The sequence below is a fragment of the Carcharodon carcharias genome, chromosome 9 (genome assembly GCF_017639515.1).
Source record: "Carcharodon carcharias isolate sCarCar2 chromosome 9, sCarCar2.pri, whole genome shotgun sequence".
In the NCBI taxonomy this organism is placed as follows: Eukaryota; Metazoa; Chordata; class Chondrichthyes; order Lamniformes; family Lamnidae; genus Carcharodon; species Carcharodon carcharias.
Genome location: NC_054475.1, coordinates 11436666 through 11456570, shown reverse-complemented (window position 1 = coordinate 11456570; position 19905 = coordinate 11436666). Strand labels below are relative to the sequence as shown.

Sequence of the window (19905 nt, the reverse complement as noted above, 5' to 3'; positions counted from 1 at the left end):
CTCAGGGATCAGGCTCCACACTGCGGTGGAAAATGACCACTTTGATATGGCCGGGCAAGCGTAGAATCGCGGCCTGGAGAGCAGGGGGAGTCATTTGAAGGGTTAAAAAGCATTGTCCAATGATATCGCGTCCGATACTTCACCAAAACAGCCTTCGATCAGCGTTTCTGATGCTCTAATCGTGAATTCAAGGGAGCTGGGCACCCACTCAATAATGTACCTGAATCAGCCACACGGCGGAAAATCTCATTTATTTTTTTTTTGGGGGGGGGGGGGAAAACGCTTTTTTGCACATCGCTGGCCATTCAGCTGTGTGAGCCATCACCGCTGAGGTACCTGTCCTGACTCCGTGCCTTGGCCGCCCAGTTTTCCTTAGGAGACTCTTGTGCGGCGATCAGAAACAGAAACCGATTATGTTCCCGGGTCATTTGGCGGTTTATTTTCCGACGAATTGTTCCTTGTTCCCACTTGTCCAACGGGGGCGCGGGGGGGGGATGGGAATTGCCGCTGTTTCCAGCCCCGCTGACGTCGTATTCCATTTTCAGCTTTGGACACAAGAGGCCGAACTAAGTCTGTCACCCCAGCCCCTGGTCAAGCGCCCGGCCCACGGTTTTTCAACATGTCTATTCTGATGAATATTCTGGCCTGAAACACGACCTGTTTCTCCCCTCTCCCACCTTTGCCTGGCCTGTTGACTTGGGGTGGGGGCGGGGGGGGGGGTGTTTCCTGTAGTTTCTCTATTATTTTTTAATATTTCAGGTTTCCAGAACCACTGGAATTTGCATTAACGCCGTTGGTTAGATGGGCCTTCCCCTCTGGCCGGTTCATCATGCGCTTTTCTCGGATTCAGCGCACATTCTGCTCTAGGATATTTGATCTCAGCTGGTGGAGAAGGTGGGGGGGGGGGGGGGGGGGGGGGGGTGGGTACAGGGTTAAGTGGCGGGTCCCAATTTGCCCGAGTGCTTTTGGGCATAAAAGGGGTGAGGGAGACAAGAGCGTGAAAATGCTGATATTCTCCCCAACTTGCACCCTCTCCCTCCCATCCGCTCCTCCTGGCAATGAAAGGGCGATGAAGCCCCTGGCAGTCGAATAGCCTTCCCTAGGCGGCTTTCCCCTCATCGCAGTCGGATGGAGTGTGTACAACAGCAACCGTGTGGGGGAAAGGGGAAAGGGGGAAGGGGGGGGGGTTGTAGTTTAAGTTAGAACATCTTCTGTCAACCTCAACAACTCTTTGGAAGACGTGAACAAGAGAGAAATAAAGGTAAAGAAAGGGGTTCCGTGATTGGCCAGAGATCAGTGGCGCTGCGGAGAGGCGGGCTATTGGCTGCGACGTAGCAAGGGGGGGGGGGGCGGGGTTAGGCTAATTAGGAGGCTGCTGAAGGTTCCACACGCGACTGGGATCTGGAATTGTTGCATTTGTGTTAGCGAGAGAGAAGGGTACATTGTGTCAAAGAGGGGATACACTGTATTAATGCTACCTGGACAATGAGGGGATATTAATAATGTGTTACTTTACCACGAAGCTCTGATCTGCCGGAATTATATCGTTTCTTTTTCTCCCTCTCTCACTCCCTCTTTCTTTCAGTTTCCCGATACTTTGCATCCCTCATTCGGATCTCCTTGTCTCTCTTTCTCTCTCTCTCTCTCTCTCGTTCGTTCGAATGGATCCTGTCCCTCCCTGTCTGAGCCGGGGTTCGGCTCTGGGTGCCGCCTGCTCGCCGTCTGCAAGTGGCGGCAGGGATCACCCTCCGCCGCTGGCCTCCCGCTCCACCTCGCAGACGCCCGACATGAAACGCCAGGCGGTGAAGCGGCACCACCACAAACACAACCTGAGACACCGCTACGAGTTCCGCGAAACTTTGGGCAAAGGCACATATGGTAAAGTGAAGAAAGCGGTTGACAGATCCGGCCGAGTGGTGAGAATTTCTGTATTTTTTTTTTATTATTAAATTGGCATACAGTGTAAAGGTGATCACAAATGAGAATCTGCTTTGGGGGTGTGTGGGGTGGGGGGACTATTATTGTAGAAAAGGCGGTTTGGGGGGGGGGGGGGGAGTGGTGGTGGGAGAGGGTGAGAAATGTTGGCGGCGGTTCTCCTGAGAGAACCAGTCAAAACTTCCGCGAAATTGACTCGCTGTTAATTTCCTCGGAGCCTCGAAATTAACAACTCGCTTCACCTCATTGACAGCCCGTCTCTGCTGCTTGGTGCCTCTCGGACCCGCCTCAGCACAATGCAAAAAAAAATTCATTTCTTGACAGATCTGGGGCAGATATTATTTGTCATACGGCTGACCAGAATCTTAAGGCTGAGGCTCTCGTTTCGACCCCTGGACTAGTTCCAAATTCGCTTTGGGGTTTGCTAAGAGCTGTGTGTGTGTGTGTGTGTGTGCGCCTTTTATATACATCTTGTTGGTGTAGGAACATGGTTCACGGGGAAAATATTTACAATCATCATGGATTTTTCAATATAGCGTCCCAGTTGATGATGAATTTTATGTGGGTTACTTGCTATGTAGGGTTTTAATTCGGAGCCCACAATCTGTCTGAACATGTTTTTTGTTAATTCCATGGCGTTATTTTTCAGTGTTATGATAACAATAACTGATGCCTGTGGCAAGGGTTATGACAGGATCGCTGTTGGCGATTTCCAAATAAGTCAAGTATTGATCCCGTGTATTTCCTGCATTTTTCTCAGGAGTCTGGCTGCGAATCGTATCCCACCGTTCTGACCATTTCGAAGCAGGATTGGTGGGTTATGGCGGCTGAATGGGCCAAATTTATCTTTTATTACCTGGGATGTCTTTGCACGTTGCGGAAAGTTGCTGCACCCCTTACTTAGTTCGTCAACCTGGTCTGATCTGTGCAACCTGGGTTTAGAGGCAGAAGCGGTCACTTTGCCCAGAGTGCAGCAACAGCACAAGGTTGATATAAATGCAAAAATACTGCGGGTGCTGAAAATCTGAAATGAAAAAAAAAAACCGGAAAATGTTGGAAAAACTCAGCAGATCAGAACCAAAGGAGAGTGAGTCACACTGAGTTTTTTTTCCAGCATTTTCTGTTTTCTGTTTGAGATTTTCAGCATCCGCACGGTTGAAATGCTGGTTTTGGCTTAGCTGCAGGTTTGTCACCATACCCCAGCTTTGATGCTCTCTTGTTATCAGATTATGAGAATTTCAGGAATTTCCCCCGTGTATAGTTCTATAGTCATATAATCAGGAATCCCCTTAATCCATGGAATTTCCCCAAGAACCCCAATCCATAATGTGGAAGTTTCTTCCCCTCTTTCTCCTCCACCCACAACGCCCCCCCCCCCAAAAAAAAAGGCTGTGGATGCCGAGGATCCGTTTTAAGTATTCCAGTTCAGATATTGATAGATTTTTGTTATTTGTGCATATTAAGGGTTACAGAGCAATGATGGGTAAATTGATTTCAGGTACAGACTGACTGAGATCAAACTGAATAGGAAAATGAGCTCAAAGGGCTAGCTCCCATTCTTCTGTTCCCTTTTATTGAAAATAGGTTTGTCCCTGATTGTCACAAGTGGGTTTGTTAAAGGCAACTGCTTTTCACCCTTTCCCTGTAGTAGTCCCTGGTCATGTTGCCAGGCTACCCTGTCAGCTAGTTTTCCTTTGAATGAAAACTGACCAGTGGTTGGTTGCCATTTTGCCAGGAGATCATGAAGGGAGAACATTTTATCGGCCAAAATTGAATACATGCCTGACACCACCCTTGGTCCAGTGTGATCAGTTGAGGGTCCATTTCAAAGCTGTCACTGGGACTGTACTAAGACAGTACAGTGGGTATGTGGAGCTTGATAGGTGGAGTCTTCTGCATCAACCGTTATGATTTTCCAACCCTCTAAACATAAGCACCAAGAGTCTCAGGATGGTGAATACACCAATAGAAACCCCTGGAATTGCGGAATATGCCCTCAAACTGCATTTTGTATCCTCTTTTTGAGGAGCGACTGTGTCACTGGCTCCTGTGCAACCCAACTGGCAACCCTGCATAAACCTACCAGATTCGCCAAGAGCTGGGCATAGGTAGGTTGGTGGCCTTAGGAAATTGGGCAAGCGCAAGTTTGGGTGTTACCCTAGGAGTGGGGGGTGGGGGGGGGGCATGTATGAGGTCCTTGAATCAGATCCTGGCAGCCCATGCTCCATCCCAATGTTGATATGATAGTTATTGCTAGTCCTGTCCATTCTGGGACAGAGCATTTTGAGCTGACCTAAAATCATTGAATGATACAGCACTGAAGGAGGCCATTCAACCCATCATGCCTGAGTCAGCCAATTAGTCCCATTCCCTTGCCCTGCAAATTTTTGTCCTTCAAGTGTTTATCTGATTCCGTTTTAAAAGTTATCATTGAGCTGCTGTCACCCTTTTGTACAAATTAAGTCACAACAATTCACTGCCTTGAAACACTCTCATCTCTTTCTCTCTCCCACCACCCCCACAACCTTTTCTTTTGGCAGTGCTCTGTGTCCTCTGGTCACATTAGGGTGAACTAATGGTGGTCAGAAGTCTGACACTTGATGATAGCATCTTCAGCAATTAATTCAGGGTGATATATAAGAAATGTAATTGTAAATTTAAAAACTACTGGCATAAGTCTGAATTATTCCTTTCACTGTATTGGTGCCATAGGAGTGATTCCCTAAACCAGCACTCCCTCTGTAAGAATTATACATCAGAAAATCACAGGTTCATTTTCCTGGGATGTTTCACCATTCATTTTAAAGAACAGAAGATCATGGGTGTGTTCCCAGGATGTGCTTCCCAATGACAGCACTGCTCTACTGTAACATTGGGATTTTTTGTAGCAAAGAATGTGAAGAGGATAGGAAAAGGGCTGTCATGCTGAGATGATATTTATGTTGGAGCCTTTGCTTCATTTTTTTGACTTGAATCACAAACATTTTATCTTTTTAAGAATCTGTCAATCTTGTCAATTAATCTCCCACTCAGCAGCCATATCTCAGTTCTCCATGTCAAATATTTCTCAAACTTTCCAAAGATTGCTTATTTAGTTTATGAACTGAGAAGTTTGCTTTACACCCACTTAGCTGGTTCTGTGCAGCCATTTTCTGATTTTTCCCTCCTATCTCTCCTCTTCCAGTTTACTCTCTTCCCTCCCTCTAAGACCCAGGCTCATGCTGGTGTCCAAGTCCATGAGACCCACCAATACCTCATGCAACAGGTAGCTCCTTGTGTGGGAGTCAAGGCAATGAAGTTGGTTTGGTTATTTGACCATATGGAGTGTCATAATCCAGAGTGGGAGAGGCTGGGGTCCTCTCTACACACCCAAAGCCCATATGTCTTCCTCAAGGGATCAACCCACAGAGCTTAGTGTGGGGGCCACCCAGAGACAGAGGGCAGTTGAACTCTACTTAAAGCCATCTGCTTCCAATTAACTAACTCAACTTAACATAGCTATATTGAGATAGTCTGGACAGGGGATGAGCTCGGGTTATTCAAAGCAAAGTCAAGATTTTCACCAATCTTTGGAACAGAATCTCTTGCAAAAGTGGCCCAAGGATGCTTTCCTGTATGTATGGAAGTGGAGACAATCAATGATTGCATAAGGAAATTGGCTGGGCATTTGGGGGAAATAAACATGCAAGGCTATAGGGAGATAGAAGGGGAGTGGGACTGAAAAGGAAATTGGCTGGGCATTTGGGGGAAATAAACATGCAAGGCTATAGGGAGATAGAAGGGGAGTGGGACTGACTGGATCGTTCCACAGAGAGCCCACATGGATTCGATAGGCCGAATGGCCTCCTTTTGCACTGTTAATGACTCTCTGACTCTGTTTCCAGCATGGCTGGAATGGTCATATTGAGTTTATAAACAGCCACTTAATTATGCAAATTTAGGGATTTAAACTTGTTTGACTCAGTCCCTGTGATGTGCCCTTAAAATATACTAAAGTTGGAACAATACAGAGAAGATTAGCATGGCCCCTGCGCAAATTCGTGAAGCATTCCATATTTTAAAAAAAATTACCTCTTGCGCCTGATGTGATTGGATTTTCTCAAAAGGGCTGATCTTGTCCTTTGATAAAATGCTTTCAGAAGGATGAAATTTGAGCCTGGTGTTCGGAGTGATGATTGGAGTCTAGCTATTGTGCTTATTAACATTGATGATGCACCCGAGCTACAGTAAAAGAACTTAAATGTAAGCAGTGCAGAATTAATGTGTGATTCAGGCTTGTTTGCTCAGTGGTCATTTCTGGGAAAACATCCTGAATCCCAAAATTCACGCTGTTAAATGAGGTGGTTTAAAAATAAACCTAACTTCAACCAAGATTTATGTTCATATAAGTTCAGCTTGCTTTCTGATTTAGAAATAGCAGGCTTTCAATTGAACGCTCAGTGTCATTGCAAAGCTATTGTTTTATGTCAACATTTCACCCAGAATCTGGTATGGATGAGACACTCTTGTGGTTGCCAGTTATGGCCCATGCGCCAAGTGAGATAGATTGCTAGTCCAGTGCAATAAGTTGAAATGTTGCTCTTTGTGTGTGTTTGGAGAGTCAGACACACAGACGTTGAAAGGGAACCATGCCACATATACGCACAAAAAAAAAAGCTTGTTTCAAAAGCATTTATCTTTAATTTATTAATTCTCAGAATGTTGGAAGTGCCAGCAAGGGGCATTTATTGCCCATCCCTAGTTGCCCCTTTTTAAATATGCTGTTCTTAAAATTTGTAAAAATATGTTACGTAACAGTTCAAATTGACATTATGTAATGGTACAATTCAGTTCAATTTCTTTCAATACAGTATGTGCACTCACTACACTTGCAATCACAAGATATATTTACAATATACGTCACTGCAATTCTTATAGTGAAGGTGCTTGTACAGTACTGTTAGGCAGGGAGTTCCAGGATTCTGACACAGCCACAATAAAGAACAGAAAATACACCTCCATGCTGAGAAGGGTTATTGTTGTGGCAGAATGTTACCCTCCCCCCCCCCACCCACCCACCGACAAACTCAATGGTTCTGGGAAAACCTTGTAAGTTAGACAACAATTTTTTCATTCCTAGCTTGTATTTTACAAACACAATTATCCTGCACTCATCATGGTTTTAAAAATGTTATAGATTTAATATTATAACGTCAGATGATGGCAATTCTTGCTGGGGTTCGCATGAATACAGCGGCTGGGCAGCGCTCAGTAGCTCATTGTACTTGCTCGAGTGACGAGCTGCCCCTCAGCACTGTGTCAGTTGGCCTGTGTGAATGCACTAGCTCTTACAACAGTGCTCCCTTTGAGCGGGTGGTTTTCTGGACAAGAGCCCTGGGTGAGATTATTCAAACAGGTGCAGTTATGTGAAAGCCAGCCTGTTCATTAAATATGTAAGAAGTTTTTCGGGGAGTTGTCACTGGACGAAACGTGCTGATTAAATCTGCACTTGTGTTTCTGAAACCTGCTTTCACTTTAGAGAAAGTGCTATTGCAGAGAAGGACAATTAAGGTGCATTCGTAATGTTGTAAACTGACATGGAGATAGTTATGGGGGATGGGGAGCAATGGAGTGATCTTTGTTTAATGCTCCTTTGCATCTCCCTTGTTCCAAGATTTCTATAAGAAGCGATTTCTTTCTTGCTGGATTTAATATAGCAATTACTAGCAGCCCCTTCCCCCACCCCGCAGGCATTTGTATTTTATTTCCTTACAGGGAATTTGGGGCTCCATTGCACAGGACCCTACCACATCTGAAAAGTGTAAGAAGGCAAGATGTTAATTATATTGTTAGATACACAGGTGAAACCCATTGTTTAAGTAAGTACTTGGAGCACATATAAATAGGGGGTCTTTCATGACTGGTGGGAACTGGAGTGCTGCCTCAGTCTCCAAAATGATATTTAAATTTAATTCAATACGGTTCCTTGAAAAAAATTTCTCCTTTGTTACAGCGTTCCTTTAAGAGGCTATCACTTTAATTTGGCCTGGTTAATTGGCCAATTAGTTACAGGTGTACTCAAAACAGTATAAATAGAGGAAGCCTTCCACAACAGTGGGCACTACAAGGGCTGGAGCATTTCATCAGCCCTTGAAACAACACTCTAATTTAATGTGTGTTTCCTTTAAAGTTTTTTGTCTTTTGTTACAGTTTGCAATTTAAGGGAACCCATCTTGGTTCCTTACCCCTCAACACCCTTACTTAACAAAAAGCAATCAATCTCCATTTGAAACGTTTTTTAGCTGACCCCAGCCTCAGCAGTTTTTTGGGGAGCATGTCTCAGATTTTCACTTCCCTTTTTGTGTTAAGTATTTCCTGACAACACCCCTGAATGACCCAGCTCTAATATTAAAGATTATGAAGTGCTTTGTGTGAGAAAACCTTGCTCAGAAGTGTATTAGCCAGTTACAGCACGATTCTGATCTGCTGTAGTATGACATGTAATAAGATGCCATATTGTGATGGTCATTGTAAAACTCTGTATTGTTTGGTGTAAATGTCCATCAGGATGGTGAGCACAGATGGCCTCCTCCTGTTCCTATGTAAAGAATTCACCAGCACCTGATTTAAGTGCATGACAGTTGAAAAAATTCATGGATATGACAGGGAAACGATACCTCAGTGTTCATTTCTCCTGGCTTCTGTTTTTGTTGTGGATTGGTGTCAAGTGGGAGGTGATGTCACTCTTTGATGTTTTATGCAAATAAACCTGATGGGAATTACATCATTAAAGGCTGTACAAGCATCCAAATTGCAAAGGGAAGGCAAGATGGAGGAAGGTTTGTGGTTTTATATGTGAGGCATTTATACCTTGTCATGATGACCTCATGACAGTCATATCCTGTGTTGGAAGAATTAGGAACTTAGATAAATTGTCAAGATCCACTTAGTTAGTCTTCTACCATCCTGTAGTGAGATGACAATGATAATGGAGTTATTGACTAATCACATTGAACAATTTCTAATAATGAGTCTACAACAGACCCAGACATGAGGTGAGGAAAACCCCTACTGGTGGAGAGCTTTCAGAACCATTGCTCCAAAGATACCCGTTGCTCCAAACCTACAACCATCTAGAAGGACAAGGGCTGCAGGTGCATGGGAACACCACCACCTGCAAGTTCCTCTCCAAGCCGCACACCATCCTGATCTGGAACTATTTCCCCATTCCTTCAATGTGGGTGGTTGGGTCAAAATCATGGAATTCCCTTCCTAACAGCACTGTGGGTGTACCTACACCACATGGAGTGCAGCGGTTCACCACCACCACCACCTCCTCAAGGGCAATTGGGAATGGGCAATAAATGCTGGCCTTGCCTGTGATGCACACATCCCATGAGTGAATAAATTTTAAAAATTACACTCGCCCACACATCCGTCTCCTCAAATGTACATAAACTTACTAAAGGATGTACAGAATCCCTGATGTGAAGCATATGATGGTGCAATTGCTGTACAGTTCTGCAGAAAGTATTAATGGAAAATTACAGTTCACTTCTTTACACTGACCTTGGGGCCCAATCTGTGCTCACCATCCTGATGGACATTTATAGCAAATACAGAGTTTTACCATGACCGTCACAACACAGCATCTTACAGCAGCAGATCAGAATCGTGCTGACTAATACACTTCTGAGCAAGATTTTCTCACACAGAGCACTTCATAATCTTTAATATTAGAGCTGGGTCATTCAGGGATGTTGTCAGGAAGTACTTAACACGCAAAGAGAAGTGAAAATCTGAGACACACTCCCTCAAAAAGCTGGGGTCAACTAAAAATTTCAAAATGGAGGTTGATAGCTTTATGTTAGGTAAGGATGTTGAGGGGTAAGGAACCAAGATGGGTAAATGGAGCTAAGATATAGATCAGCTATAATCTAATTGAATGGCAGAGCAGGATTGAGGGGCTGAATGGCCTCCTCCTGTTCCTATGGAAGGCATCCACCAGCAACTGATTTAAGTGCATGGCACTGGAGGTGACAGGGAAACAATACCTCCGGTTCATTTCTCCTGACTTCTGTTTTTGCAGTGGGTTGTTATCAAGTGGGAGATGTTGCTCTTTGATGTCGTATGCAAATAAACCTGATGGGAATTACATGATAAAAGGCTGTTTAAGCACAATGTAGGATTGCAGTGTAATATCAAAAAGTAAATGGCACGCAATTAAACTGCTTTCTCAAGCGATTACTGTTAATGTGTTACCAAGCAATGTGTTACCAAGCCACCTCGAGTAAAGTGAATGTGCAGTGAATTGGATGATTAGGGAGTGGGGTAGCTGCTCTTTTTTTTTCCCATGGGGACTGGCATTGGCCAGGGGACAGTTCCAAGCACAATGAGGGACATCTCTTCCCAACTTGTTCAGGTGTCTGTTTCTCGGTATGGACCTTGGCAGTGTAATTTGGCCATGGGGAGCATCACAACCAAGACTGATCCTATTCTTGCCTGCGATTTGAGCAGCAGTTACTGTGAATCGTTCAGGAGTGACATTTTGCATGTTCTCTCCCCCTCCCTTTCTAGCTGAGAGGAACGCTAAACTCCCTAACTGTTCCCTCAAAGGAGCTTGAACTTGGGATGTGTCCTGGTTTGAAATGGCTCAGTGCACTGGTGGGCAGTGCAATCATCTGCACATCCAATGGTGTCTTCAAGTTTAGAGAAAGTTCAGCTGGTAAGATTGGCAGGGCTGTGGAGTAAATCCACTGACTTGAATACATGTCAGCTGTGGATCAGTGGGCAGCTCCTCCACCTCCGAGTCAGAAGATTGTGGGTTCAAGTTCCACCGCAGAACACGAGAGACTAGGCTGACAGTCCAGTAGACTGAGAGAGTGCCACACTGTTAGAGGTGCCATGTTTTGGATGAGGCATTTAACTAAGACTGCATCTGCCTTCTCTGGTGGATGTGAAAGAGCCTATGGCACTTTTGCAAAGAGAGGAAGGGCAGTTATTCCCTGTGTCCTAGTCAATGTTTATCCCAGAATCAACTTCACTAAAAAAGGTTATCTGGTCATTATTTGTGGGAGCTTGCTGTGTGCAAATTAGCTGCAGTGTTTCCTATACTACTATAATTCAAAAGTACTTAACTTTGCTGTAAAGTGTTTTCAGATGCCGTGTGCTATATAAATACAAATCTTTCTTTCTTTTGACTGTTAGCTGTGGACTGCAGGAGAGCTGCCTATTATGAACTCCCACCCATCAATAATGTTATTGCCCCTAATTGGGACACAGTTATACGATGACAGGATAGCTATATAAAAGTTGAATGACTGAGCTAAGTAGATAACAGGTTCCAACTCATGTGGAATTATGGAGCAGTTGGTTGATATGAAGCTTGTGCTAGTTAATCAATTGGTTAAGTTCTGGCAGGGTGAGAAGGAGATAAAAGGTCAGGGTCAATGAGAGTGTGACTGAACCATCTGGTAAGTAGCAACTCTGGTGAATCAGCCATGAGAATTTATGCAATTAAAACAAGGAATTGCCAGAGCTAGCGAATGGAAGCCTGATTATAGGCCAATACTGATGGAAGAGTGTCTATTAGTTATCCACTCCCAACTCTCGAGTCCTCCCTAGCCTAGGAAAAGTGGTTGGACATTCACCCTCATGGAATAAATGGGCCTCAGGGAATAAATGGGCCTTTAATTCCCCAGTGACAGGAGATCAGATAACCTTTGGTGGAAGGGAGGTACATTGGTCCCAGAAGTAACTCCCAGCGTTGACTGTGGACTCTCAAAGTCCTGACTAGTGGTGGATGGGAGCATGGAAGGGCTTTGAGTTTATATTGGGTACCTGTGGGCCAGTCAGAGCTTGTCCAGATTCTAAAGCAGGTCCCAGGAACTCTGATTCAATAAGACCTGGATTGCTCTGAATTGCAAAAGGCGTGTAGGGAATGGTATCTGCTAGTTAGAATCGAGGCAATGAGGCCAATGAAAGTTGGACAGGGTTTTCCCGGCACAACTGACGTATTGGGTTGATGAAAGAACGTGATTGAGATGATTGTAGATGCAATCATCCAATCTTCCTGATCTAAGAGGATGACTTGGTATAAAAGTAAAGGGGAAGATTATATTTTAAATATTTTTTTTTGTACAGCCCAATACTGATACATGAATTGATGCATTAATCAGGATCCCCTATAGATGAAATTGAAAATGTTACACTGCATTAGTGGGTATTGCACTAATTAATCAGAGGTACATTAAACCATCCAACTGTGACTTGAGATATGGCACCAAGGCATGTAGCTAGAGTTAAGATACACATCAGCAATGATGTGTATGACGGATGAGGTTTGAGGGGGCTGAATGATGTCTTCCTCGTATGGCAACATTGCATGACTGTTGTGTCATGGTAGGAAAATGACACGTCAACCGATATCCTCGTGTGAATGCTGTTGGAGTGACACTGAGCAGTGTCTTGGAATACAAGCCTTGGGTGGTCACCAACGGACGGTGCAGCAGCTGGGGCATGGGAGAGGCATTTTGTTCCTCATACATACATTAAGTATTTACGTAAAGTGAATGCTAAGGTTCATACAGTAGGAAGTCACTCTCGGGCCTGTCGGTTTGAGTCTCGCCTAGTTTTATCTGGCCTGTTATGAAGCTCAGTTACTAGTGTTGTCTATTTGTACAAAGGGGCATGGTTTAATCCTGTAGACATACATCGAGGAGAAGTAAATAATCAGTTCCTAGTTTTGTTTTCACCTGCAAACCATTGACTAATAAAGAAAATGTTTGGTTTTGAAATGCTGAAACCAGCAAATCAACTTGCCCTCTTGCATCACACCCTGGTTTAAAAGAAAACAGGCTGGCGCGAGAGCATAAACCACACTGCCATGGTTCCAAATTCTTGCCCATCATCTTTATACTTTTTAATGAAGCTTAAAGGGGTAGTGTCACCTCACTGGGCATTCAGGAAGACCTGCTGTATGGGGCACAGTATAATTCCTGTAAGAAAGCTTATGTGGATTCTGTATCTCCTGCAAACCTAATATTTGTGATTCAATTCAGATTTTTATGTCATTTGTAATCTTTTCCCCTTAAAGGAGCATGCAGTCCTTGATGAGGGGTATTTTTTTTTTGCAGTCCTCTACTTGCCCTTGTAAAAGTTTATCTTGCAGTAATATAGTTACTGAATATTTTCTAAATTCACCCCACTTTCCTTTCTAGTTCCACCCTGCCCACAAACTTCCCTGGTGTTTCATCGCACTGTTGGTGAATTCAGTGCAAAAAAAAAAACAAACTTGTAGCTTGCTGCACCTTTCTCCTTCAGGCGTAGGAGTGTCACAGTTCTGTTGATCTGAGCATGTCAGCTGTGGCTCAGTGGTAGCTCTCTCACCTCCTGAGTCAGGAGGCTGTAGGTTCAAACCCTACATCAGCAACTAGAGCACAAAACCTGAGCTGGCACTTGAGTGTTGCACTGTCGGAGGTGCAGACTGTTGGGTGAGACTTTAAACTGAGGCCCCGTCTGCAGAAACCCGGGCACCATGTTGAAGAACGGCACAGGAGTTCTCTCCAGTGTCTTGGCTGTGATTTATCTCTCAGCCAAGACTTGAGACAGCAGTTTCTCAGATCATTATTTAATTGCTGCCTGTGGGAGCTTGCTCTGTGCAAATCACTGCCACACTTCCAACATTGCCACAGTGACTACGTTGCAAATAGTATTTTGTTGGCAGTAAAGGAGATTGTGAAAGGTGCTTTGTATATCTCTCCTCTCCCCCCCCCCCCCCCCCCCCCACCACCCCCCCCCCCCCCCCCCCCACCACCACCACCACCACCTTGCCCAAAAAGAAAGCACAAAATGGAACGAAAAGAATCGTTGCAAGTTCCAATCAAATTCCATCAGATTTACATGGTTGTCCCATGAGGACAGGTTCGGCCTGTATCCACTGGTATTTAGAAGAGTAAGAGGCAACTTAATTGAAACCTTTAAGATCTTAAGGGGTCTTGACAGGGTGGATGCAGAGAGGATGTTTCCCCTTGTGGGAGAATCTAGAACTAGGGGGTCACTGTTTTAAAAAAAAATAAGGGATCGCTCACTCAAGACCGATGAGAAATTTTTTTTTCTGAGGATTGAGTCTTTGGAACTCTCTTCTTCAAAAGGCGTTGGAAGCAGAATCCTTGAATATTTTTTAAGGCAGAGCTAGTTAGATTCTTGATTAACAACGGGTGAAAGGTCATCGGGGGTCAGCAGGAATGTGGGTTTGAGATTACAGTCAGATCAGCCATGGTGTTATTGAATGGCAGAGCAGGCTCGAGGGGCCGAGTGGCCTACTCCTGCTCCTAATCCGTATGTTTCTATGTACATCGAAAGTTGGAACTGGAGACGCTCAGGGCCGCTTGAGCATTCCACTCACCTGTATTCCCCTATCCCATTTATTATGGATTCTCATCCAAAAATGCAAGATTATTGACTGTGACAGCTACATTACTACAACATGCTGCCTTGTCATGTGGGAAGATGTCTTGAAGTGTTTTAGGATGAGGGGAAGCACAGGATGGGGACTTGGGGAGACTTGAAGAGAACAGAGACACTAAGACAGGAAACTGATGGTGGAGACAAAGTTTGGGGGGGGAGGTGATGGTGGTGCGTGGCTTCAATAGCCACCAAGGGAAGGATGTTAGGGGTTGCAAAGCATGAGGAGAGCAAATAGATTCCATATATGTTCACTGAAGTTTTAGCAGCACAGAAGGAGGCTACTTGTGTCATTGTTTCCGGGCTGGCTTTACAAAGAGCTATCCACAACCCAGCTATTTTCCCCTAACACTATATTTCATTAACACAACTGCTGTTGTGTTTATATTATTGTTATTATTTATTTCATTTTTGTTGTTATTTTATTATTAGATACTAAAGACATTAAGGAAAATGGGGATAGCACAGGAAAATGGTGTTGAAGTTGATGATCAGCCATGATCTAGTTAAATAGTGGAGCAGGCCCAAGGGGCTGAATGGCCTACTCTTGCTCTGTTTCTGGGAGCTACATACAGTGTACTGTTGCTTCACCTTTCCTTCACTTAAACATTCTTTAATAAGTAACATGTTGTGCATCACTGCACAAATTCATCCCCCATTCAGGCTGCTTCCTCGAAACCTACTTGAATGAGTAACCATATGGGTTAGCAGCTGTTCAGCCTGAGCTCCACAGCTCCTGCCTTCCTCCTTGCCCAGTAATGTTCTCCCCCTTCAGCTCCCACATAACACACGACCTGAATCAGAATACTCTCTGCAGGATAGCTACTGATGACGCATACTGTCTCCCACAGAGAACTGCTAAGCGTCTTTTTTTTTTAAACTGAATCGGCGTTGAAGACAAGAGGTGAATATTTGGCTCAGCCTGGGTCAGTTTTTGTGTGCCTGCTTGATGTCACCCAAGGTTCAGCTCCTAAATGGAAAGAAGGCTGTGGGACATTATTTTTGTTTAAAATGTCAGAAGTGAAGAGGTTTTGCACGCACACAAGAGAGAAAGGGATTTAAAAGAAAATTGAAGGGTTTGGGGTTTTATTTGTGAGTTCTATGCTCAAGTTGAACATAAGCAAGAGCAGGAGGAGGTCATTTGGCCCTTTTGAGCCTGCTCTGCCATTCATTCAGATTGAGCCTGACCTTCTACTTCGACTCCACCTTACCGCACAATCCACATAACCCTTAATTCCCTTAATATCCAAAAATCTGTTGGCCTTGGTCTTGAATATACTCAACGACTGAGCATCCATGGCTCTCTGAGGTAGAGAATTCCAAAGATTTGCAATCACTGAGTGCAAAAGTTTCCCCTCACCTCAATGGTCAAACCCTTTATTCTGAGACTGACACCCAAGTTCTGGATTCCCCAGCCAGGGGAAACATTTTCTCAGCATCTACCCTGTCAAGCCCCTTAAGAATTTTATATGTTTTAATTAGATCACCTCTCATGCTTCTAAACTGCAAGGGATATAGTCTAGTCCTCTCAATCTCTCCTTGTACAACAATCCCCTCATTCCAAGAATCATGTGCACAGGCCTCAATGGTGAGTACGTCTGTCCTTAAGTAAGGAGACCAAAATTGCACGTGCTACTTCAGATGTGGCCACACCAATGCCCTGTATAATTGTAATAAGACCTGAGGGAAGTGACTGCTAGAGGAAGTAGATCCCTTTTTCTAGTTATGGGCATTCAGTGCCAGCATCTAGTGCCACCAACTCATTTGGCAGCTGTAAAGTTGCCTCATCCCCAATCTCAGAGGAAGAAGCTACCCTGTGCAAGTGCGGCATTTATAAAAAAAAAAATAACTTCCTGCACCAGCTACCTGTGGTCTCCCTGATTGGCGATGCTAATGCTGCATCCATCAGTGCCAAATTAAGAACACCTTTGTGAGGTAAATTAGAAGTTCAGAATAAGGGGGGGTAACCTCAAAATTCGAGCTAGGCTTTACTGAGGTGATGTCAGGAAGCACTTCATCCCCCAAAGGATAGTGGAAATGTTAATCTCTTTCCCCCCCGCCATTAAAGCTGTTGAGTCTAGGGAACAATTTAAATTTCAAAACTGGGATTGTTAGATTTTTGTTAAGCAAGGGTTATGGTAACTCCTTCCCGACCACTCTCATTCACACTGTCCTCAAACAGCCAGCGCACAATCCATCATTTAGTCCTGGAGTATAAGTGGACTCTGTACTCCAAGCTGTCAGGCGACCTTCACAGTTCCTCTGCATTAAATCCCTTTCACTCACCACTCCATGTGCTCACTGACCACCATTAGCTCCTGATCTGGCAATGCCTCAATTTTAAAATTCTCATCCTTATTTTCAAATCTCTCCATGGCCTCACCCTCCTCCCTTTCTCTGTAATCGCCCCCCCCCCCCACCCAAACCTACAACGAGATCTCTGCGCTCCTCCAATTCTGACCTCTTGCACATTCCCGATTTTTAATTGCTGAGCCATTGGCAGATGTGCCTTCAGCTGATTTAACCCCAAGCTCTGGAATTCCCTCCCTAAACTTCCACCTCTGTTTTCCTTTAAGATGCCCCTTAAAAACCTCAATCTTTGACCAAACTTTTGGTTATCTGTCCTCCTATCTCCTCATGTTGCTCGGTGTAACATTTCATTTGATAACACTCTCCGGTGAAGTGCCCTGGGATATTTCACTACGCTAAAGATGCTATATAAAGAGAAGCTGTTTTCATTTTGGTCTCACACAAGCTGCCTTAGTCTAGAAAGTCACATGTCAGTCATTTGGCTGCACACAGACTAACTGCCGGACATATGTCTGTTTACATTGAAACTTTTCAAACGCAAACAGCTCGAGCCGACTGGCTCCATGTAAGAGGGCGTCACAGACTTGCCTCGTCCTTTGACCAGCATTCCAAATGCCTTTCTCCCCTGTTGTCAAGGTGACCAGGATCAATAGCATTGAATTTGTCTTTTTTTCAAATGTGTGTTTGTTCGGGACCATTGAATAGAATACCCAGGTCCTTTCCCAGGAGACTTGTCTCAGTTCTGCAAGAATTCCAGCTCTGAGTTTCTGCCCTGATAAGCTCCAATAAAAAGGTTTGCATAATAGTCCAATGACCTCAGACAGATGCGGAGATGCTTTTGCAGTAAGGGCCCTGACAAGCTGTCAGTTCAGGTTGAACACAGGGAGCTCAGTTTAAAAACTTTTTAAACAAAGGGCAGGAAACCCTCCATATTCATTGTGCTGGGATTTGTGCCATGCACCAGTGTAAATACCTGCATTCTTCGCTGAATGCTGCTTTGTCATTTTTATATTGTGCTCTTAATAATTGTCACTGAAAAGTTCCCAGCATGGAAGAGTTGGGGAATCCCAGGGTGCTTTACAGTCAATTAAATAGTCTTCTTTGGAAAGTACAGTCACTGTTGTAATGTACAAGCGACAGCCAATTTGCACACAGCAAGCTCCCAGAAACAGCAGCCTGACAATGAGCAGGTACTGTCGTACATTTTGGGGAGGTAGATTAAAGGATAAATATTGATGAGGCATGGAGGAGAATTCCCCTTCTCCTCTTCGAAATAGTGACCACGAGATCCTTTGCCTCCACCCGTGTGGGCAGACGGAACCTTAACAACTTGTTCGAAAGATGGCATGTCTGCCAGTGTAGCCCTCACTCGGTACTGTGTGTCTCTTTAGTTGGTTTCTGCCTAGTTTATGTGCCGGGTAAAGCTGGAACAATTTGCACAGTTGAGCATCCAGCCAGAAAAAAACCCATTTAATCACATTTTGCACAGCAGTCAAGATATGGAATGACCTTACGTTAATTGATTGTGCAAGATGCACCCGGAATATGTAGATAATTATCCTCCACCCTAAAGTAATTGGCCTCGTTGTACCGGTAGTAAGGTGATAGCTGCAGATTAAGATTAAAGAAGCAGCTGGTAACCTGTAGGTTCTATTTATCAAACACTAGGGTTTTGAGCATTTTGTGAGTCATAACGTACAGAGGAGACACCCTCACCCTCACCCTCACAATCCTCCTTGTAGCCACTGGTAGATTTTCAGTCACTTCCCCACCGCCCCCCACCCACACTCTGATTTACCTTTCTCTCCGTCTGTGCAATCTATTCCATTTGACATTGGCTTCTCTTACAGCAATGCCTCAATTTTAAAAGCTTTCATCCTTGTGATCCTTGGGTTCAAATCCCTCCATTGGCTTTGACCCTCCAGTTCCTGGACTGGAGTGACAAGAACTGCATTTATGTAGCACCTTTTTAATATGGATTAAAAAGAATGAAGTGTTCCCATGAAGAACCAATCCAAAGAAATTGGAAACCGAGCCACATGTGGAAATATTCGGACAGTTGACCTACAGCTTGGATGACGAGCGGGATTTTAAGGAGCGTCTTGAAAGAGGAGGGAGAGGCAGAAAAGTTTAAGAAGGGAACTCCAGACCTTTGGGCCCAGGCAGCTGAAGGCACAGCCACCAATCATGGGGTGGGGGGAAAGTAAGTGAGGAATGTGTGAGCGGCCAGAATTGGAGGCACACATATCTTGGAGGATTGTAGTTCTGGAGGAGGTTACAAGAGATAGGGAGGGGGCTGAGACCATGGAAGGGTTTGAACACGAGCATGACAATTTGTAAAACTGGCATCTTTTGGGTGAATTATAAAGGTGACCGTTTCTATTCTGACAGGTCGCTATCAAGTCGATCCGGAAGGACAAGATTAAAGACGAGCAGGATCTGGTCCATATCCGCCGGGAGATTGAGATCATGTCATCGCTTAGTCACCCGCACATCATCAACATCTACGAAGGTAGGCCTGGGCTCTGAGCGTAAAGGCTGGGAGCTGACGGAGGCTTAAAATCCAAATCATGCTCTCTGCCCGCTCCTCCTTTGTAGTCACTTCCCAGATTGGCTCCCAAATGAAAGGGAAGACATTCCACACACACCCTGACCACCCCCGCCCCCCCACCCATTTTCCTGAATTTGCTGTGGTTTAAATTAGGCCACCTGGCATCCATTTTTCAGGCATTTTGTGGCCTCTGAAAGCCCCAAAGATAGCAGGGAAGAAGCACGTTCACACCTGCGATTGTTAATGCACTGGCCGTATTGGGAAAGGGCAGGCACGATGTGGCATCTTTACCCACAGCTTTTTTTTAAAAAAATTCATTCATGGGATGTGGGCATTGCTGGATAGGCCAGCATTTATTGCCCATCCTTAATTAAATGAAAGTGGTGATCAGGCCATTTAAAAGTTATCATTGCTGAGGGTCTCGAGTCATATCTGGGCCAGTCCGGGTAAGAACAGCATTTGTGAACCAGACAATCAGCAATGGCTTCATGGTCGTTATTTGACTTTCTTAATTACTGATTTTTATTGAAGCTGCCATGGTGGGATTCAAACCTGGGTCCCCAGAACATTACCCTGGGCGTCTGGATTGCTAGTGACGATACCACTACAACATGCAGGAGCAAGCATTATCCTATTTGCAGATCTTTTGGATGAGGCATTAAACT

The 19905-nt window shown here is 44.6% G+C and overlaps 1 protein-coding gene and 1 pseudogene across 1 annotated transcript in view; both read left to right on the top strand.

Annotated features, from left to right (window-relative positions):
- Positions 1–1409: 1409 nt before the first annotated feature.
- nuak2 (NUAK family, SNF1-like kinase, 2) overlaps positions 1410–19905 on the top strand; it is a 41651-nt gene continuing 23155 nt past the window's right edge. The window contains exons 1-2 of the mRNA XM_041196054.1: positions 1410–1916; positions 19081–19201. Coding sequence (XP_041051988.1) covers positions 1662–1916; positions 19081–19201 — 376 coding nt within the window. The 5' untranslated portion in view covers positions 1410–1661. The remainder of the gene's footprint in view (positions 1917–19080; positions 19202–19905) is intronic.
- Positions 5904–5995, top strand: LOC121282656 (annotated as a pseudogene).